Genomic DNA, 22,432 nt, shown 5'->3' with positions numbered 1-22,432 from the left:
GTTCACACTCCAAAACCTCAGACCAGTACAATGTGCATTAAAATTTTTTTTTAAAAGACCCAACAGGGGCTTCCCTGGTGGCGCAGTGGTTGAGAGTCCGTCTGCCGATGCAGGGGACACGGGTTTGTGCCCCGGTCCGGGAGGATCCCACATGCCGCCGAGCGGCTGGGCCCGTGAGCCATGGCTGCTGAGCTTGCGCATCCGGAGCCTGTGCTCCGCAACGGGAGGGGCCACAGCAGTGAGGGGCCCGCGTACCGCAAAAAAAAAAAAAAAAGACCCAACAAAACAGCAGAAACTAACCAGCATCATAAAATTGAGAGAGACCAAGAAAGCAAACCAACCAACCTAATCAGGGCCTGAAATAGATGGAGCTGATTGGCTGGCTTGATTTTTCTGTAAGTGGCCTTGGAGAGGACACCCCCTTATGGGGCTCCTGTCCCCACCCCTCTGTGCTTTTAGGAATGAGGACTTCCTCCCTTTATATAGAGATGGTGGGTCAGGGAATATTAATTATGCATCATTCCGCTTTCAGTGATGTTTATGTGGATGAAGTAGGATCGAGGGAAATGAGCACTAAATATATTTTAATCACCTTTGCTGCTTTGAAAGAATTCCCACAGATAATCGTCAGCTCATAGCAGGGTCAGTCCATCTGTCCGCACGCCTCCCCTCGTCCCTGGATGAGAGAGAGGGAAGCGGCCTGCAGCGTGGGGCACAGTCTGCTTCTTGTTTGACTAAAAGAAATTCCCGATGCTCTTGGGCCAGGGTCATCTTGCTAGCACAGTCACTGAAAAAACAGAGGCCCTAAATTCGAGTCAGGGCCCAGTTGGTTTCCGGGCTGATCGGATTGTCACCGTGTGTCTCAGTTTATAGAGTGGGACCCTGTCCCCCCAGCTGTGGAGTAGCTCTGCTCTGAAGGGGCTTAGCACGGCCTTCTCAAGAAACCTCCCCAAGGAGCCTGCCGGGGCCAGGGTTTAAACCGACCCAAAACAGATCTTCAGGAGAGAAATCCTATTCTACACCTCACTCCAGACACTCAGGGCACGATAATGTTTTGGGTTTTTTTTTCCCCACCTCAACTGATCTCAAGAGATCAACGTGGAGAAGAAAACTCAAATACCTTTCTACTAAAAAGAAAATACACTGCTCGATACCTGTTTCGATTTTGATGTTACCAGGAGAAAGTGTGTCTGCCTCCTTCTTCATTAATATATTCTGTAGCCATGTGAGTCCATTTCTTTTTATTTTGTGGAGCAGTGGAGGCCCTCGTTCCTGCTTTTATCTCACAATTCTACTTAAAATGCACATGGAGTTGAAATACATCATTTGTGTGAAAAATGAGGTGGGCCATTTGGAAAATGCAATTTTAAAACAGGCAACCAGCACTAGCATGCAATCAAAGTAATGAGTTAATTTTTTTTCTTGCTCACAGATGTCCTTGAGGGTTATAATGGGACAATTTTTGCGTATGGACAGACATCATCAGGAAAAACGCACACCATGGAGGTAAGGTTGCAGCGTGCTGTTATGTCGTCTCTGAGATGACTGAACGGAAGTGGTGCTTCCAGCAAAATGCGAGGTGCATGCGGCTTTTTGACGGGGCAGTAGATGGTTAAGGGATGGTTATGTTCGTGTCACAATTTTTTGTGTCTTTGAGGAGTTTTAAAAATATTGTTGAGTAATAAAATCTCAGGAGTTCAGTATTTTAGAAAATCCTTTGTTGATAGCTCTGTCAAAATAGGAATAATAAATTCTATTTAAAATAATCATCGATAATCTAAACAGTGGTGTGAATATCCCTGTGGACTGCCGCCCCAATCTTACTGAGAAAGTCTGCTGTGAAAATCATTTAGTCTAAGAAGGGCCTCTGGGGAGGTGAGTCTCTTCTGAATAAATGAAAAATGGTAGGTCAGAGGTTGAGAGAAGTTGGCTTGTGGACCAAATGCAGCCCACAGACATATTTTTGTTTGACCTGCACAGTGTTTTTTGTTTTTGGTTTGTTTTTAATTGCAGGCAGTGTTTAAAATGAGATGGTTTCAAATAATTCTAAGTGTCCAACTTTGGCTGAAAATGCTGAAGATCTAGCAACTCTGGGTAAAATTTCACCATAATATAAAGTGTAAGCTTCACTGGAGCAGTGCTCTTCAATGTCTTGTTCACCTTTTTACTTACATTGCTATTGTGTGGGACCATGGTGGTCACCTAGGAAGGCTTCGATAAAGTATTTGTGAAAATGATAGCCTCATGGTGGCCCTGGCTGACCCACGTTGGTGGGGCTGGGCCCTCCACGCACATTGTGAGCAAGTGTTCAGCATCCTTCCCCGCAGACTTACACACCTGGCCTCTCTGTGCTCTTGAGGGTGTGACACCAGCTCTAACTGTTAGCCCTGGAGCTCTGTGGCTCCAGGCTGTCTTCCAGATGAGGCACGCCTGCAGACAAAATTGGTCCCCTTTACCTCTTCTTTTCCTGCTTTTTGCCATGGATCGGACTCCTGTGTGGTCTTTGGGGCTGGATAATTCTTCTAAAGGCTGGGCCCACCTGACAGGTGAGGCGAGGTGAAGAGCAGTTATTATAAGAAACTACACAGAGGAAGTTTGGGGAATTCAGCTTACAAGCAGCAGGGTAAGATGAATCCTTAATCCTTCAAGCTTATGTTTTTCATTTACTGTCCCCTCTTGGGAATGTCACCGAGACGCTGCTGCAGCATCGGTTTAGCTTATGAATCATTGCTATTGAAGAAGAGATTTCAAAGGCTCGAGGCTAAAATCCTCAGGGCTCTGATGTTCTGCTCACACCGATTTCAAGTGTGGGGTGTGCCTCCGGGGATCTCATTCCTGTTGTGTTGACTCGCTTCCCCCCCATTTTGCTGGAGACAGAGTGGTTCAGAGATTGTACGGATTAAAGGAAGCACGAGGTTTATTTGCCACCTTTTCTAGACGGAGCAGGACTGTTTCCTGACACCTGAGCCTTTCCGTCTCCTCTGCATCTCACATCCTACTGCAGTACTCCTTGGAAATGGTGGTACAGGCACGGCCGTCCCCACTCTCCGGCTCTGGCCCCTCGCCTGTGTCTCCTCCTGGGCCCCATACCCTTAACCTTCTAGGTGCTAGAAAGCCGCAGTGGCATACATTTCCTAAGTTCCACCCACTCCAGTAACCATGGACAGAACCTTCTTCATGGTTCATAAGGCATGAGAGAGAGAGAGAGAGAGAAAGAGAGAGAGAGAGATTGATTGATTGATTAAGAGATGGCTTCTCATGAGGGAATCATTCCTTAGTTCTTTGGAAAGTTACCAAACAACATACAATACAAAAAATGCCATATTTAAAATCCCTCCACATCTTACAAAAACGCCTCTACGAGTGACCTTTTAAGCTTTGGGATTAATTCGTCTTTGGGAAATACAAGGTGTTTGCTAAATGTCAGAAATTTAAACTGTAAACTATCAAAGGAGAGACCTGTCCCCAGAGTAAAACCTTAGTTTGTGTTTTGTGTGTATGGCAGGGGTAGGTGGGTGTGAGGAGATGGCAAAGAGGTATGCCAGCTCTTTCACACTAAAATTGGAGATGTCTTATTAAATGAGGGCATCGCCAGCCCTCTGTGACTCACGGTGTCAGCCACGCAACTCCTGGAGCAGTGCTGTGGGTCCAGAGGGAGCCACGGGACCTAAAGGGAATGGGATTCTGTGCGGGCCACTCTAACAGTTGCCTGAATTCTGTCTCCTTTCCATCCTTGCCAGTTTTAAAAGGTTGCTGGTAATGAGCTGCTTTTCTTTATCGTGACTTTGAAGGATCACATGCTTAGGCCCACAGGAGGAAGGAGAGGGGTGGCTGTGGGTCCTTTTCTAGCACCTTCTCACCCCCTACACACACTTCATCTGGCTCTTTCTGTTGGGTGATTTTAGGTCGGAGAAAAGGTAGGGGATATTTTAGAGGAAAACAGAGGAAAGGAGGAACCCGAAGCTGAAATCCAGAGGCTGTAGGAGACCAGGAAACCCAAGATCCTGGAATGCAATTAAATTTAAAAAAACCCTGCAGGGCTCTCACCATCTGAAAGGAGGATTTTATGTATTCAGCATTACACATTGTGATCCTTTAAAGGCTTTTGCAAGGGGCTGTTAACTCCCTGAATGGACAGAAAGTGTCACATTTAAAAGCTGTTTTTCATTTTAATCCCCTCCATTTTGGGTCTGACATCCAGTGGTGATTCCATACCTTCTCCTGAGGGGAACAAACAGATGAGCCGACATAAAATTGGAAAGATTAGCTTCCGAAAATGGCGCATTTCAGGCGGATTTTCAGTGCAAAGAGGAAATACTTGGCAGTGTTGGTGCTAAGCTCCATAGGACCCTTGGTGCACTGGGCCCTGGCTGGGCTCTGGCGGGCAGCGCTCGGGGAGGGTTGGAAGAGAGGTCCCTGGGTGCCGGCTGCCCCGGGAAGAGAGGGCTGGGCCTTTGTTCAGCGCGGGAGGCTGGGAAGGGCTTCTCTCGGCCCCATGCCTCACTTTGTGGCCCTCTTCTGCACATGGATTTAGATGGATGGAGACACGCAATGTTTTTCCTTCTGCCCAAAGGGACACCTGGAGGCCCTGGAAGGGTGCGGGCTGCTCTGCTGCGAGGAGTTGCCAAGTGATTTTTAATGAGCCTGTCTGAGTGCATTGGTGCTCTTGCGCTGACAGGCCCCCTGCTCTCCCATCTTAAGTGTTTCAGGAAACTCTGTCCTGCTTGGGAGGCTGAGGCGGCCACTGGGGCTGGAACAAAGGGAGTCTTGTTCTGTGGCCAGTGGCCTGGGTCTGCTTTCTGCTTTCACGTGTGCTCCGAGAAGGCCACCTTCAGAAGTGGGAAAAGTTTTTGGAGAGGATTATACAGGATGCAAGCGTTAAAATGTCTCTTCTTTTTGCTTTCTGGGAGAAACGAGAAGACGGAGTGGGACATTCCCCTCGAGTCCATCCCTGATGCTCCAGCCGACTAAACTTGTCGTTGTTCTCTCAGTTCCTACCTTTGTTCTGTTACTCCCATCTCCTCTCCTCTGCCCACATCCTCTTTGTCCGTCCTTAATCTTACTCATCCCTCAGGATTTGGTGTCTCTCAAGGAAGCCATCCATATCACCCCAGCTGGAAGGGACTTTTCTGTTCTGAGTTTCTATAGCTCTTTGCCTCCTGACCACCTTTTATTGCCTGAGGTGACTGTTTATTGTATGTGTACATGTGCATTTCATTTGCAAAGCAGTCAACATAGATGCAGTGAAGACCTTTCTGGAACACCTCTCTGTCTCATACACACACCACACACATCCGTCCTCACCACGCACATACCCCACACCCCTCCATGCCACACACCCACCACACATCGATAGCCCTGCACACACATCCACATGCCACTCACACCCACACACTGCACACACCACATATACTGCAGATACACACACTACATGAACACACAGCCACAGCACACCCAAACTACATACATCACCACCACAGAAGCCAGCACTACACACACCCACATGACACACATCCACACTATGTATGTGAACGCCACACACATGCACACTACACACCATGTACATTAACACCACACACACACACACACACACACACACACACACACAGATTGTTTTTTTTTTTTTTTTTTGCGGTATGCGGGCCTCTCACTGTTGTGGCCTCTCCCATTGCGGAGCACAGGCTCCGGACGCGCAGGCCCAGCGGCCATGGCTAATGGGCCCAGCCGCTCCGCGGCATGTGGGATCCTCCCGGACCGGGGCACGAACCCGTGTCCCCTGCATCCCCAAGCGGACTCTCAACCACTGCGCCACCAGGGAAGCCCTCATACAGATTGTTTTGGCAGCCTTTGTTTACTGAGCATAAAAGCCCTCACACTCCTGGGTTTATGAGCTAGAGCAAGCATCCCAGCCCCTAAACCTGTGGTAGACTTGGACATCCCTCTGTCACTGTGGGGATGGGGGTATTATTAGGTGTTCTCCAAATGAATATGTGCTCCTTGTCATGTGATTTTCGGGTTGGGTCTTCAGGGCAACAAAACAGGAAGTGTCCAGACTCATCCTGGCTCTGCCTTGATTCTTACCCTGCCAAAGGCAAACAAGGGATGTCAATACTTGTGTGCACCCAGAATCAATTGGAAGATAAATCCGTTGAAAGGGAAAGCATCTAGGGAAAGAGATTTGAGTCAATTATAAATGATTTTTGGATTATTGATCATTCGTCTTTGGCTGTGGGCCACTGAAGAGAAGCTAAAGGATTATGATGAATTATTAAAGAGCTCTGGGTGGCAGCATGGAGGGCACTCTTTGGACCCTCTTGAGTCAGATTGGCCCAGTGGTGTTGCATTTGACTGTGTTTTCAATGTAGGTACCATTTCTGCCAGCAAATTCCATAGTCCAGAGCAGGTAGGGTCCAATATTTGATTTGTTACATGTTTTATGATGGTCTAGGAGACCATCATAAAACATAAAACAAAAGGCCATCATAAGACAAAACAAGTGATTTGGTTTCGTTTTCATTAGATATATATATTAATGGTTTGGGGTGGAAACATGTTTTCAGACTCTTCAAGTCAAGTAAACCCCAGCAACTTCTTGAGAGAATGTATCATGAGCTGAATAACAACATTTATTGTCACTGAGTACATTATATATACTGTTTAAGTTATTTTTTATTTATTTATTTATTTTTTTCGCAATACGCGGGCCTCTCACTGTTGTGGCCTCTCCCATTGCGGACCACAGGCTCCGGACGCGCAGGCTCAGCGGCCATGGCTCACGGGCCCAGCCGCTCCGCGGCATGTGGGATCTTCCCGGACCGGGGCACAAACCCACGTCCCTTGCATCGGCAGGTGGACTGTCAACCACTGCGTCACCAGGGAAGCCCTGTTTAATTTAAATTCTACAGTAATTCTATGCAGTAGATACTATACCAAGTATCATAAGCAGTGGGAGGAAATACATATGCACTGGCCACCCTGCCTTTAGGGAGTGTACAGTTAAACTGAAAAACAATAGAAACACATCAAATGATTTAGGGTCCTTAGCAGATGAGGCATTCCAGAAGAGTACCTGTTTTCCGAGTGAGAGCCAGAGGCCAGATGTGTCTGAATTCGGCTTTTCTCTTGCTTTGAACAGAGTGGAAGGTCGGGAATCAGGTGCGTGAAGGAGGACTCATAATGGAAAGTGCTTTGTGGCCTGTAGTCAGTGCCAGGGTTCATGCAACTTCTTGCTTTTGGTAACTCAGATGTTGGCTCGAAAGTCATCTTGTTAGAGAAGCACCAGGCAGTGAACCTCTGAAAGAAAGAGAGGACTTAATTGAGGAAGACAAAGCAGATCTTGCAGGTATTGGGCAGATTTTGAACAAAGATGTATGAGTCAAAGTTGTAAAGGCTGTTGAGCATCGCTGGAAAACTAAAGAGCAGACTGGCTTTGCCTCCAGTTCCATTTCTTCCTAGAGTCTTAGAACTTCTCAAAGGCATGTGTGATTCTCTGGGAAGACAGTTGCTGGCAATCCCTTTAGACATGTGTTTGTCTGCCGACGGGTTGTTTAACCCGTGATAGAACTTTTCAGTGTTCCTTTGGTGTGGGCATGAAGAAGGCTCTCTGGGAGTTGTGCACCGAGGTCCTTGCTAAGCCTGTTGCTTGAAACACTTCTAGAACTCTTCTTTAGGAATTGCTTTCAGGTCCTATGCTGTCTGTTTTTGAAACTCTTCAGAGGTGGCAAATTCTGGATCTTGAAAATGGATTTAGTGATAGTCCAAATAACAGAAACATTCACCCATCCATCCACACCTTAGGTAAAATGAATAGAAGTGGAAAAAGGCCAGGAAAGAATAAGAGAAGATTTTATAAGCAGATTTATGTATTAGAAACAGTCAAAAATTATTTGGAACAGTTTGGGCTGGGAATTACAGATTTTAAAAAGAAATCGATAAAATGGATTTTCTTGATTGGTGTGTCAAGTGCTACTGAAGGCATTTCCAGAATAAGTTTCTTAGAAATTTTTGAGCAACGATGATGTGAAGGAAACTGTATCTATCAGCTCGCAAGGTGATTTCATTAAGGCAGATTAACTTGGATTTGTAGGTTCTGGTCAGTCTGTAAAATTTCCAAAACAAAGCCCACGTTTAGTATGTTACAGTCACACATGTAACCTTATTCTTTCTCCCTTTCCCTCCTTCCTACCCACACGCTCACCCACATACACACTGATCTGCTGCCTGCAGTGACAGCACGAGGGGATATTGGGGGCCTTCAAGGCCAGCAGGACATGCTCTCCCCTGCCTGGTTGAGTTACCCCGCTAACTGTCGGTCTGTTGGCAGGTCGGGTAGATCTCCTAGGGAGCAGGCAGTCCTGCGTGGTGCTCCCTGTTCCACGGAGTCCTGTTTAAGAAGCCCAGGTTCGGTCCCTTCTCTCCCTCTCACATGTCGCCCAGCACTCTTTAGCTCCCTGTGTTTGTCTTTTTCACTCACTAGGGGAAGCTACACGACCCTCAACTCATGGGCATCATCCCGAGGATTGCACACGACATCTTTGACCACATCTATTCCATGGACGAGAACCTGGAGTTCCACATCAAGGTAAGTGCTATTATTGGGTGCCAAGAGAAGAAACTGAGTCCCAGATCGTGTTTCTTTGCTTTTCTCTTTTATGTATACATAGAAGATTTTATCTAATTTAAATGACATTCCTGTGATCAGCAGAACCATATTTATTAGTTAATGACTCGGGCTAATACTGAGGAAATACTGAGATAAAGTCAAAGCCCTTTTTAGGATGGAATCATCTTGGTAGTTGTCTGAATTCTACCCTTTACCCTGTGGATTTCTGTAGATCTGACTGGCCTGTGTCCATGATTGGGTGAGGACAGCATTTCCCAAAGTGTGTTCCATGGAATACAATCCCTCGTATTATTACTCAGTGGGCTGCAATGGAAAAGGCGTATGTGGTCAAATTAGCTGGGAAAATGCTTTGCTGAACAATGTTAAACTTACCCCAAGCTTAAATATGCTAACGTGTAATGCAGTTCTGCAAAGTGGACATGTACTGTATTATATTTCCTATCTTATTTGACTGTGGACATACTTTACCCTCCTTGGAGGATGACAGACTAGTGTCTTGAGGAGCACTTTCTGAGAAATGTTAGGAAAGGGAATTCTTTTCCTCCTTGTTTTTGTTTTTCAAACCTATGTTCTGGCTTAAATTTGAATTGAAAGAGAGATTTCTACTCTCAACTATAGCTGTGAATTCATAACATTTGGTAGAAGGGGTATATTCATTGGAACGCCTTTGTTTGCAAGTGACTGAAAGCTACTTGTTTAAGCAAATAGAGGAAGTTGTTATAAGATACAGAATCTGACAGCAGGCATGGGGGCGGGGAGTTGTGGAGAAATAAGAAATCCAGGCTCTGCTTTTCCTTTTTTTTTTTTAACTTAAAAAAAATTGCGATATACCATAAATTTAACCTTTTTAAAGTGTACAGTTTGATGGTTTTTAGGATATCTTCAAAATTGTGCAACCATGATCACTACTTCCAGAACATTTTCATTACCCCCAAAAGTAACTCCATCTCCATCACAGTCCCCACGTTTCTTAATTTCTTTAATCCCCACCCTCTTGCTTAATTTCTTTCCCTTGTTCCAGACCATCTTTCTCTTTTCTGTGTATGGGAAAGAGGGTGCATGGCAGCTCCTGCTCTACATTCCCTTATTTCCAATTCATCATTCCCCTGGGGAGGGGCCCATTGGCCCAGCCTCCAGTAGGTACCCCCTGCCCCCAGCTCCGATCAGCTGTGTCCAGGATGCACGTGGCTGGTAGGGTCCCCGCCACAGTGACTGGGGACGGGGTTGACAAGGAGGTGGAGGAGAAAGGGGCAGTTGGCAGACTTGGAGGTGAGCAGATCAACCAAGAGGCTGCTCATCCTTGAAGGCTGGGACCCAGGTGCCTAGGCCCATCATTTTAGAGGTGAGAAACTGAAGTTCATGGATATAGAGCCAGATGGCCAGAGTGACATATCAAGTCCTCGGCAGAGTTGAGATTTATTGATTTAATTAATTCATTTAATTTATTTATTTTTGGCTGCGTTGGGTCTTCGTTGCTACGCGCGGGCTCTCTCTAGTTGTGGTGAGCGGGGGCTGCTCTTCGTTGGGGTGCGCGGGCTTCTCACTGCAGTGGCTTCTCTTGTTGCAGAGCACGGGCTCTAAGCGCACGGGCTTCGGTAGTTGTGCCTCGCGGGCTCTAGAGCGCAGGCTCAGTAGTTGTGGCACGTGGGCTGAGTTGCTCTGTGGCATGTGGGATCTTCCCGGACCAGGGCTTGAACCCGTATCCCCTGCATTGGCAGGCGGATTCTTAACCACTGCGCCACCAGGGAAGCCCCAGAGTTGAGATTTAAATTCTTGATCTGACCAACCCCACATGCAGTACCTATTCCATTATATTAAATTTCCACCTCTACTTATTTCTGCTGTGTACCTTCCCCAAATTATATTTAAACAAGTCAGAAACTGTTTGCCCAATTATAAAGTACATCCGGCAGATCTTTTTCTTTACAGCTCCTTTTGTTGGCTGAAGCCAGCTTCTCCTCCTTGCTAGAGTTTTTTATATCTGAGGGTACGGACACTTGTTGCTTTGATGGGATCAAGATTTGGGAGCTTAGTGCATCTTTAAGGCTGTTTGCATTTAAATACCTGAAACCACTATAGGGCTCTTATGGGATAATCCTGGAGTAAGATGTTAAACCAATTATTGCCCTCAAAATAAGGTCTCATATTAGAATCTTATTAAGATAAAAATAGCCCCAGCATGAAGGGGAAGGAGAGGAGGAAGAACACTCACGTCTAGGGCTGAATTTTACAGTCCAGCTTCCTGTCCTGCATTTGTAGTTAGGCTGTCTTATTTCACAAATAATAATTGTAAATGAGCAGGTTCGTTATTGACTGCTTCTTATTTTGAACTGAGTAGTGACAGGCTTAATCAAGAAAAAGAGGCTTGATTAAGGCAATATTGAAAATCTGTTCCTTAAAGTGAGTCCCACAGAGGTTTTATTGATTTATTTATTTTTACATCTTTATTGGAGTTTAATTGCTTTACAATGTTGTGTTAGTTTCTGCTGTATAACAAAGTGAATCAGCTATACATATACATATATCCCCACATCCCCTCCTTCTTGAACCTCCCTCCCACCATCCCTATCCCACCCCTCTAGGTGGTCTCAAAGCACCGAGCTGATCTCCCTGTGCTATGCGGCTGCTTCCCACTAGCTATCTGTTTTACATTTGGTAGTGTATATATGTCCATGCCACTCTCTCACTTCGTCCCAGCTTACCCTTTCCCCTGCCCTTCCCCCTGTGCCGCCCCGCCTCCCACCGCCCCACCGTGTTCTCAGGTCCATTCTCTATGTCTGCGTCTTTATTCCTGTCCTGCCCTTAGGTTCTTCAGAACCATTTTTTTTTTAAGGTTCCATATATATGTGTTAGCACACAGTATTTGTTTTTCTCTTTCTGACTTACTTCTCTCTGTATGACAATCTCTAGGTCCATCCACCTCAATACAAATAACTCAATTTCATTCCTTTTTATGACTGAGTAATATTCCATTGTATATATGTGCCACATCTTCTTTATCCATTCATCTGTCGATGGACACTTAGGTTGCTTCCATGTCCTGGCTATTGTAAATAATGCTTCAATGAACACTGTGGTACATGACTCTTTGAACGATGGTATTCTCAGGGTATATGCCCCGAGAGTGGGATTGCTGGGTTATATGGTGGCTCTATTTTTAGATTTTTAAGGAACCTCCATACTGTTCTCCATAGTGGCTGTATCAATTTACATTCCCACCAACAGTGCAAGAGGGTTCCCTTTTCTCCACACCCTCTCCAGCATTTATTGTTTGTAGATTGTTTGATGATGGCCATTCTGACCGGTCTCACAGAGGTTTTAAACATTATTTCTGAACATGCTTTCTCCTAGTGCCAAACAATGATTATTTATTTTTCTTCCATCTGGTTTTACAAAGTACTTGAGGTGACAAAAATAAAAAAATTCAACCCCCCACCCCAAAGCAGCCACTATCTGCTATGGTAAAAAGAAACTAATAAATCAGGATTCTCTTTCTACTTATATTAAATGAACAAGATTCTAATTGCCAGATTTCCTAATATCTAGTTCACAACCAGTCTTTGGATGTCATTAATTTTCTCTGTAACCTATGGAAATAAGGGCACAAGCTTAAGATCTCAAAGATAACAGAAAAGTCTTAATGAAGACCAGACAATTCTGAAATACACAGAATGGGTTGGAACCAGGGTTGAGTGGGGTGCAGAAGGGTTGGGTTAGAAATGTCTAAGGTTAGAGGCCAAGCAGACCCTGATTCCAGCCACAGGGAGAGGTTTCCAGAGCAGTAGGTCTTTCAAAGGTCAGGTAGTTGTATCTATGACAGAGAGGGTCAGTGACAGGGCTGTTTGACAGACATTCAAGCGGTCAGAGGTTGTTAGGGAGAGGATGCTCAGCTACAGATTCCAGGGTTTGAAGCCAGGACCCCAGGTCTCAGAGAAACGAGGCATCAGGAGGTTCCAGGCTGAGACACGGACAAAAGATAATGAACCAGGGCTGAGCTGGGTTGGGACTAGTGCTGGTTAGGGAGTGTTCACTTTCCCCTGCCTCGAGGCAGGACTGGTCCAGAGCTGGGATGTAGGGGTGAGATTTCACAGGTAGAGTTACATCCCAACTTTACAACTACTTTTCAACTTTTAAAACACCTTTTTGGCTCAATCCTCTGTTTAGATTTCAAAAAAAAAAAAAAATCCATGAACTTGAAGGAGAGGACAGTTGATCTGGTCTGCAGAAGGCAAGTGTAGACAGTACAGAATCCTAGAGGGAATTTTGATATCATCACGTCGAATGGCTTCATTTGACAGATGGGAACATTGAGGTCTAGGGTCTTGGTTACTTGTGCATTACATCTCCAAGGTCACGTATCCAGTTAAAGTTGTTCTCAGATATCAGCCTGAGATAAGATAAGAATCACCTGGGGAGTTTAGAAGCCGATTCCTAAATCTTATTGGAGATTCTGATTCAGGAGGATTGCAGGAGGGTTCAGGGCAATTTAAACAGACGCTATGGGAGATGCTGATATAGGCAGTGCTGGGACTGAAGTTTGAGAATAACTAATTGGAAGGCGTCCTTTCCCTCTCACAGTCTAGTTGTGTTTCATTAAATTGCATTTTGTTCAGATCCTTCCTGGACTCCCCAAAGCTGTCCACTATCACCAGCTCTCTCCCTGTTACTGTTCTGTAGTTCCAAGCAAACTGCCCTTATCCCCCTCCCCACCTTCTTCATGTGAATGTTTGGAACATGCTCCCTCCCTGGTCTGAAGCGGCTGTTAATGTCATGCCTGAGGTGAGGTCTACTGATCTTTGACAGTTACTTGCAAAAGACATGTTCTGTTCTAGCTGTTGTCATACCTAGAAGTTTGCTTGGTGCTCATCTAAGGTGAAAAGGTAGAGTCCTCCTATAAGGCTGTCTAGCACAGGATGTAAATAACACCTGACTGGAAGTGAAGGCAACTCTGATGTGGGGATGGAGAGTGGCCCATTGAGCAGGGACTTGTAGAGCAAGCTGACAAGCAGGAAATAGGAGGCCAGGGGAGTGGGCTGGGGCTCCGCCCTCTAGACTCTGAATCTTCACTTTGTAGAGCTCTTCTCACTCTTCGTGGCATAACAAAAAGCTTTTACGAGTTCTAATAATGATGTTTTTGAAATACAGGGTGGCATTTCTGTTTCAAAATCAATTTGTTTTTAATCAGGTTTCCTATTTTGAAATCTACCTGGACAAAATCAGGGACTTACTCGATGGTGAGTAACCCGAATTCTTGTCTTTTATTTGTTCTGTAACTGAAGTCCAGAAAGGTTGGCATGATGTACAGCACTTCTGCTTAAGGAATTTATAGAGATGTTCTGTTGCCTTCAGGCTATCTGCTTATTCTCAGCCAAAGCTTTAACTTGAGTCATTGCAAAGTGATTAGATTTACCTATCTTCTGTAACAATTTCTATTTTTTCTCCAATACAGGGTCTTTAACTTTTGTTTTCTTCTTTGCATGTCATCATTATCATCTCTGTAGTATCCAAGACAAACTTGGCTGTTCATGAAGATAAAAACAGAGTCCCGTACGTAAAGGTATGAGGAAAACTTGATTGATGATGCAATTGATTTCCCTCCAGTCACTGTCATAATTATTACATAAGATGCCCAGAATATTACCTTATAAACTGCATATAGATATTTAATCATGTTCCTTATATTTAATATTCATCTGGTCAAAAAAACTGACTTTTAATTTCTTCAGTTGTTTCTATGTAAGTTTATCACAGATGTCAAATCACATGAGGTAAGAACTGGAGAACTGAACATTATTCACCTTTAAAGAGGCTTTGGTATTGAGTACGGTTGTTCATACTTTGCACTTAGGAGAAACCTGTCATGGCACTATGTCTACAACTTCAGTATCTAATTAAAGTTGGTGGCTAGATTGAAAGGCAAAGCAAGATTTCATCCATTTCTTTTTCCGTCATTGGTTTCCTTCTTTATTTTCTGTCTCCACTGCTGATGATTATGGATATGTACCTAAAGTCTGGCATTTATTTTGTGGTTTACTTCTGGGTTTCCTAGCGTTTGCTCGGACTTTTTTTTTTTTTTTTTTTTTTGCGGTACGTGGGCCTCTCACTGTTGTGGCCTCTCCCGTTGCGGAGCACAGGCTCCGGACGCGCAGGCTCAGCGGCCATGGCTCACGGGCCCAGCCGCTCCGCGGCATGTGGGATCCTCCCGGACCGGGGCACGAACGCGTGTCCCCTGCATCGGCAGGCAGACTCTCAAACACTGCGCCACCAGGGAAGCCCCAGACTTCTTTTTAATGTACACTTGCAAGCCCTAGGCGAGGAGGAAAAGTTGTTGGGTCGACAGTGCAGCCTTTCTCTGGATTGGCAGCTCTAGAAGAGAAGTGGGAAAATGTTTAGCTGTTTCAAAGTCATGTTGCTTTTCAGTTTTTCCATGACCAACCTGATCTGGCTGTCTTGCAGGGGTGCACCGAGCGGTTTGTGTCAAGCCCCGAGGAGGTCATGGACGTGATAGATGAAGGCAAAGCAAACCGCCACGTGGCTGTAACGAGTAAGCCTGGGGTGGTGTTCCCTCCCCTCTAACTTAGGACACAAATGTCTGCCTACCAACCAGGTTGGGTGGGGGTAATGAGGTCCAAGTGGAATAATGCAGGGGAAGGCGGTTGTAAAGCAGTGACAGGCACTCAGAACACAGGGTTGTAAGCAATACCAGCAGGCCTGGGCAGGTCCTGGGAAACAGCGCCTCCTGCTGTCCAGGGGCCTGTTGGAAATGTCGGGTGACACTCACTGACTGGGCCCTGGTAACAGCCTAAGCCTGAAAACTGGGGTAAACAACCAACCAACCAACTAAAGGGGGAAGAAAGTAAGCTTCTAAGTTCATTTATTTTAACTATGTTATTGTTTAAAAAAATCCAAACCAACAGATTCTATAGGCCAGTCATACGCATGGAAAGAAACCATGTTAGATTTCTGCACTTTGTAAACAAGGAAAAGAAAGACATGGAGGAACGGGAGCTTGACTGTAAACTTTGTGATGCCTTGTTGGTAACAAACATAGTCAGGTCAGCTGGTTTACCTTGCGATGCCTTCCTCGGCCTGTCTCAGGGAAGCAGGTCAGGTTGTGGTTAGAGCAGCAGAGTTTCCATGAAAAGATGGGGGCTGTCTGTCTTATTCAGATGAGATGTGCACAGATGAGAGTGAGTTCATGTGAAGAGTACTTGAAAGAATGAAGGATTTCTAACTTTTTTTTTTTAATATTTATTTATTTGGCTGTGCCGGGTCTTAGTTGTGGCAGGTGAGATCTTTTAGTTGCGGCATGCAGGCTCTCAGTTGCGGCACGCAGGATCTAGTTCCCTGACCAGGGATCGAACCCAGGCCCCCTGCAATGGGAGCACGGAGTCTTAGCCACTGGACCACCAGGGAAGTCCCTGAAGGATTTCTAGCTTTGAAGAGAGAAAAATATCTGGGGAGGGCATATGGGCAATGCAGTGTTTCTTAACATATTCTTCATAGTATCTTCAAGGTGCTGACATTAAGAAAGAGAGTCAGCTTTCTTTGTTTGATCTGAATGAGTAGACCACCCAGAATTGTTGAAGCTACATGGAGGCAGATTTTAACCTATCACAAGAAGAACTCTAGTCCTTAATGCTGCCCCAAGTAAAGCCTACCTGGAGAGGTAGTGGGTTACCCGCATTGTGTAGAAGAGATTCAAGCTGTGCTTGGTTGACTGGTGCTATGATCCTTTGATCCAGAACTGTAATTCTCAACTGTTTCCCTACCCCCACAAATGTATCAGATGATATTCCTATACATGGCAAGTTTCATAGGTGAGCCTAGACCTGTATACAGTGTAGGTTAAGCTCTACTTCTTTCTCTTCTGCTTATACGCATATAGGAAAGAATGTAAGACTGATATTCTTATACTAATAGCATCTCTCATTTGTAAAGAAGTTTTTCACTGTTTCTTAAGTTATTGTTAGTTATGAATTATTCATGACATACCTGAGAGTCCTTCTTGGCCCCCTGGTTCAGAACTGTTGGTCCAGAACATTACTATTTTTCTTATCATTCTGGTAAGTTGTTGTTTTTTTAATTTTGTTACATTATGCATAACATAAAATTTACCATTTTAACCACTTTTAAGTGTACAATTTAGTGGCATTAAGTACATTCACAATATATACAACCATCACCACTTCCTATTTCCAGAATTTTTTTCCCAGAATTTTTAATTATCCCAAAGTGAAACTCCATATCCATTGAATAATAACCCTCCATACTCCCTCCTCCCAACTCCTGGTAACCACCACCCTACTTCCTGTCTTAGTGAATTTGACAACTCTAGGTACTTCATATAAGTGGAATGAAATAAGTCCTTTTGTGACGTGCATGTTTCACTCAGCATAATGTCCTCAAGATTCATCCATGTAGCATGTGTCAGAATTTCCTTCCTTTTTAAGGCTGAATAGCATTCCATTGTATGCATAGACCACATTTTGTTTTCCATTCATCCACAGATAGACATTGTGTTGCTTCTACCTTTTGGCTATTGTGAATGATGTTGCTATGAACATGGAAGTATTTATAAATATCTGTTCAAGTTCCTGCTTTCAGTTCTTTTGGGTAAATACCCAGAAGTAGAATTGCTGGATCATACGGTAATTCTCCTTTTAATTTTTTTTTTTTTTTTTTTTTTTTGCGGTACGCGGGCCTCTCACTGTTGTGGCCTCTCCCGTTGTGGAGCACAGGCTCCGGACGCGCAGGCTCAGCGGCCATGGCTCACGGGCCCAGCCGCTCCGTGGCATGTGGGATCTTTCCGGACCGGGGCACGAACCCGTGTCCCCTGCATCGGCAGGCGGACTCTCAACCACTGCGCCACCAGGGAAGCCCCTCCTTTTAATTTTTTAAGGAACAGCCATACTGTTTTCCATAGCAGGTGCACCATTTTATATTCCCACCAACAGTGTGCAAGAGTTTTAATATCTCCATATCCTTGCCAACACTTCTTATTTTCTGGGTTTTTTTTTTTCTTTTTAATCATCATCCTCATGGATGTGAAGTGCTATCTCATTGAGATTTTGATTTGCATTTCCCTAAGGATTAGTGATGTTTAGCATTTTTTCATATGCTTATTGGCCGTTTGTGCATCTTCTTTGTAGAAGTGCTATTCAAATCCTTGGCCCATTTTTTTTAAATTGGGTTGTTTGACTTTTTACTGTTGTTTATTTGTAGGAGTTCTTTATATATTCTGGATCTCAATCCCTTATCTGATATATGATGTACAAATATTTTCTATTCTGTGGGTTACCTTTTCACTGTTGATAGTGTCCTTTCACGCACAAAAGTTTTTTTTTTTTTAATTAATTTATTTTTTTTGCGGTACGCAGGCCTCTCACTGTTGTGGCCTCTCCCCTTGTGGAGCACAGGCTCCGGACGCACAGGCTCAGCGGCCATGGCTCACGGGCCCAGCCGCTCCGCGGCATGTGGGATCCTCCTGGACCAGAGCACGAACCCGTGTCCCCTGCATTGGCAGGCGGACTCTCAACCACCGTGCCACCAGGGAAGCCCAAAAGTTTTTAATTTTGATGAAGTTAAATTTATCTTTTTTGTTGCTGTTGTTGCTTGTGTTTTTTTGGTGTCATATCCAAGAAATCATTGCCAAATCTCATGTCATGAACCTTTTCCCCTATGTTTTCTTCTAAGGTATTATAGTTTTAGTTTTTACATTTAGGTCTTTGGTCCTTTTTGAGTTAACTTTTGTATATGACTTAAAGGAAGAGTCCAACTTCATTTTTGCATGTGGATATCCAGTTTTCAATTTGGTGAAGAGACTGTGCTTTCCCCATTGAATGGTCACTCTTGACACTCGTGTTGAAAATTATTTGACCATATTATGGGAGGGTTTATTTCTAGGCTGTCTATTTCATTGGTCTATATGTCTACCTTTATGACAATACCACACTGTTTTGATTACCATAGCTTTGTAGTAAGTTTTGAAATCAGCAAGTGTGAGACCTTAAACTCTACTCTTTTTAAGGATTGTTTTGGCTATTCAGGGACCTTTGAGATTCATCTGAATTTTAAGATGGACTTTTCTATTTCTGCAAAAAACATTGTGATTTTGATAGAGATGGCATTGAATCTGTTGGTAGTATGGACATCTTAATAATATTAAGTCTTTCCAAGAACAAGGATTATCTTTCCATTTATTTGTGCATTCTTTAATTTCTTTTAGCAATATTTTATAGTTTTCAGTGTATGCCTCTCACTTCCTTGGTTAAGTTTATTCCTAAGTATCTTATTCTTTTTGTTCTAATTTTAAATGGAATTGTTTTCTTAATTTCCTTTTTGGATTGTTCATTATTATATATAATGGAACTGATTTTTTTTTTTTTTTTTTTGCGGTACATGGGCCTCTTACTGTTGTGGCCTCTCTCGTTGCGGAGCACAGGCTCCGGATGCGCAGGCTCAGCGGCCATGGCTCACGGGCCCAGCCGCTCCACAGCATGTGGGATCTTCCCGGACCAGGGCACAAACCCGTGTCCCCTGCGTCGGCAGGCGGACTCTCAACCACTGTGCCACCAGGGAAGCCCAATGCAACTGATTTTTATGTATTGCATTTGTATCCTGCAACTTTGCCAAATTCACTAGTTCTAACATTTTTGTGGAATCTTTTAGGGTTTTTTCCCACATAATCTGGTTAGATAGTTTTGAGAAATAATTGCTAGTGGGGTTGAGTAAAACAGTCACTGGGGTCTCTGCCTGCCTGGTGAGCAAAGACCAGCGTTCAAGAAGATTTTTATTTTTGGTACTTGGTCCTAATGAAGCATATTTCATCTTTGAGACCTTCTATATGCCTAGCATGGGTTATAGAAGAAATGTATGTCTTGATCCTTCCTTAAGAAAGTCATAATTCTTCCTTAAGAAAGCTTATGATATCACTGATAAGGCAAGGCTTACACACATGAAGAAGATGGAATACATCAGAATGATAAAGGCTGAGGGACTTAAAATGAGGCAGGGGAGGAAGACTTGAGCTCTTCAAGGAGAGAGGTAGGCTGGATTGGGGTGTTGGAGGATGGCGGCTTCAGGCAGAGCTCAAGACTCTGTTTTCTTAAACCACTGACCACGATTTTTAGATTAATTTCTTTGCCACATGAAAATATTTTGAATCTTTCATTTCTAGAGTGGGCGTTGTTTTGCAGGAGAAACGGTCTCAGGTAATTGTTTAAATTGAGTGGACTTACAAAAAACGGAGCTATTAGGCATGATTGGTTGTGTTTTTTATTGAGATGCTTGCTACCTAAATTTATATGTTCTTTGTAGAGCAGTAAACTGTTTTCCTTTTCAGACATGAATGAACACAGCTCTAGAAGTCACAGTATCTTCCTGATTAATATTAAACAAGAGAATGTAGAGACTGAAAAAAAACTCAGTGGGAAGCTTTATCTAGTTGATTTGGCTGGGAGCGAAAAGGTAATTGGTTCTTTATTTGTATTATCCACAGTTTCCCCGTTATTGGCTTCAGTGTGCAATGGGATGATTTGTATGTCTTTCTATTCCCTGGTTTTAAAGAGCTTTTAAAGTTTCTGATGTTGTGCTAAGATGTTATTAAATTTAACCTTCATTTCTCTGCTCTTTCTTTTCTGGTCCTGAAGTCCCCTATTCATGTCACAGGAGGTGTTTTGAATGCCAACCTGATTTATGCCTAATAGACCCTGATGATGACATGAGGCGAGTGTTGGTGTGAACTTAGCCTGGCAAAGGCAGCGGCACAAATGCTGGAGGGACGTGAACTTCTGAGAACAGGAAAGATCTCTGTGTTTTAACAGATTCAAATAGGCCAGGAAGGGGCTTTGACGCTGGAATGTGGCAGGCCTGCCTCTGCAGGTTTGTTTGCTGATAGAAGATCTGGAAAGTGGGGCTCTCCCTGCCTTCCCGGCTTCTCTCTGCAGGAGGCATGAACTGACCGTGTTCTGTGTGGGCAGCCTCACTCCCTTCAGTCTACGGGGTCTGGAGCCAGTGTTTTAGCCACAAGCCCTGACCCTTCTCTGATTTTGTGAGGATTTTCTTTTGGCATCTGTACCCTTTCCGTGCTCTCCCAGGCACTGGCTGAGGCCATACTGCAGACCGAATAGGCTTCCCAGAAACTCCCCTCTGCCCTCCCAGCCCCACTTCCATAGTACCACCAGAGGCTCCTGCTGCCACACCCCGGCTGGGGGCACTGCCCACCTCGGACAGCGTCACAGAGCAAGTCTCTCTGCACAATACCATGTGGCCTCCCTCATCTCTGATGTCGTGCTAACTGTCCCCATCAGGGCCGGCCCTGAAGCTCAGTCAGTCTCCCAGACTGTGTCATTGATCCCCACTTACTGCTCCCACCACTGAGCTGCTGGACGCCAAGTTATGGCCAGTAACATCCGTGTGAGTAATGGCTACTTGGATTGTCCTCCTGTCCGCGTTTGTTCAGCCTTGAGCAGATCACACGTATCCTCCTAGTTGGCAGTTGAAAATCGAACTGGTCCAGGCTTGTAACTTTAAACAGATGCCCACCAGAACGGGAGTAGAGAGCAGCATTGCTCACTTCTAGACCGGCCATTAGCAACTAGCATCTGCTTTGCTGCCGCACCTGTTGTATGGGTCCAGACAAAGCTCCCAGTGACCCCTTCCCTCTTCCCAAGCTTGCCCCCTTTCCCTTCAGAGCACAGAGATGAGTACTTGAGGCCTAAGTGCAGCTGAAAAGTGCTTAATGCAGGCAGTTGAGAGTGGAGGCCTGCACAGTGTCAGTGGTTATTACTTATGATATTTATGAGGCATTTTAAAGTTGTGGTCCTGCATGTCATTTCCTGTGCTAACATCTGTTTTCCTTGCTCTAGATGTGTCCGCATGAATGTAGCAGTGTGATCTAGTAGAACAGAGCTCTGGGTCTTAGTCCTGTCTTTCTTAAATGGTGTTCTTCCCTTGGGTGGGCAATTTGACATCCCTGGAGCTCAAAATTTTCTTGTCTGTGAAAGGAAGGTGATTGTACTTGTCTCGCATATTTCATGGAGCTAAGATGCTCAAGTGTGAAAGCACCTTAAACAACACCTTGTGAATAGACTATTACTATTAATACTTGTGACACAGCAGCTCTGTGATTTCTTCATCTGTAAGCAGGGGACCCACACATGATTTCCAGAGAAATCTTTGAATTTTTCTTTGGGAAAAAATCTCCGCTTGGACATGCATTCATCTCTATCGTTGGGAGTTTCTCCTTTATACAGAATTGAAATCCATCTTCGCACAGTTTAAAATCATTTCCCTGCTTTTCTTTCTTTCTTCAGAGCGCAGCCGCTCCCCACCGTGTCGTTTGTCCAGTCAGCAGAGCTATGAATCATGTTGAGTTCCCTTTTTTCTAGCATCTGTGAACTGCTTTCTACCTAGAGCAAATGCTGTAAATAGGAAATTACCAGTAATAACACAGCCGAGGAGGAATGGTGCATGGTCCCTCTAACTGCAGAGGAAAAAAGACAAATTCACTATGTAATGTACATTTTCTTGCCTTACATGTGTTGTCGAGTATTTTTCCTTTTGGATGATTGTTCCTTTTTTTTTCTTGCTATGGGAATAAGTAGGGAAGGAGCAGAGAGTCCGGATAACCATCCCTACCACTTCTTGTCCTTTGCTTGAAGTTGGAGCTTGTAATCTACGTTTTCCCAATAGTGCATTCATTGTGGCTGGGACCGTGTTTTCTCTTAATGCTTCCTGGGCATGTAGACTGTGGTTCAGTCTCGCAGGACCCCAGCCTTTCTGTAGTGACAGCACTTTTGGAGCCTG

The 22,432-nt window shown here is 44.5% G+C and overlaps 1 protein-coding gene across 2 annotated transcripts in view; it reads left to right on the top strand.

Moving 5' to 3' along the window:
* Positions 1–22,432, top strand: part of KIF5C (kinesin family member 5C) — a 168,339-nt gene that overhangs the window by 63,188 nt on the left and 82,719 nt on the right. For both annotated transcript variants that reach the window (XR_012333124.1, XM_033860351.2), the window contains exons 3-8: positions 1,433–1,506; positions 8,477–8,581; positions 13,809–13,857; positions 14,125–14,180; positions 15,080–15,167; positions 19,968–20,092. Coding sequence is in view for 1 of the 2 variants with exons in the window: in XM_033860351.2 (XP_033716242.1) it covers positions 1,433–1,506; positions 8,477–8,581; positions 13,809–13,857; positions 14,125–14,180; positions 15,080–15,167; positions 19,968–20,092 (497 nt within the window). In the remaining variant the exon portion in view is untranslated. The remainder of the gene's footprint in view (positions 1–1,432; positions 1,507–8,476; positions 8,582–13,808; positions 13,858–14,124; positions 14,181–15,079; positions 15,168–19,967; positions 20,093–22,432) is intronic.

The sequence above is a fragment of the Tursiops truncatus genome, chromosome 7 (assembly GCF_011762595.2).
Source record: "Tursiops truncatus isolate mTurTru1 chromosome 7, mTurTru1.mat.Y, whole genome shotgun sequence".
Classification (NCBI taxonomy): domain Eukaryota; kingdom Metazoa; phylum Chordata; class Mammalia; order Artiodactyla; family Delphinidae; genus Tursiops; species Tursiops truncatus.
This window is presented reverse-complemented; position numbering and strand designations above follow the sequence as displayed.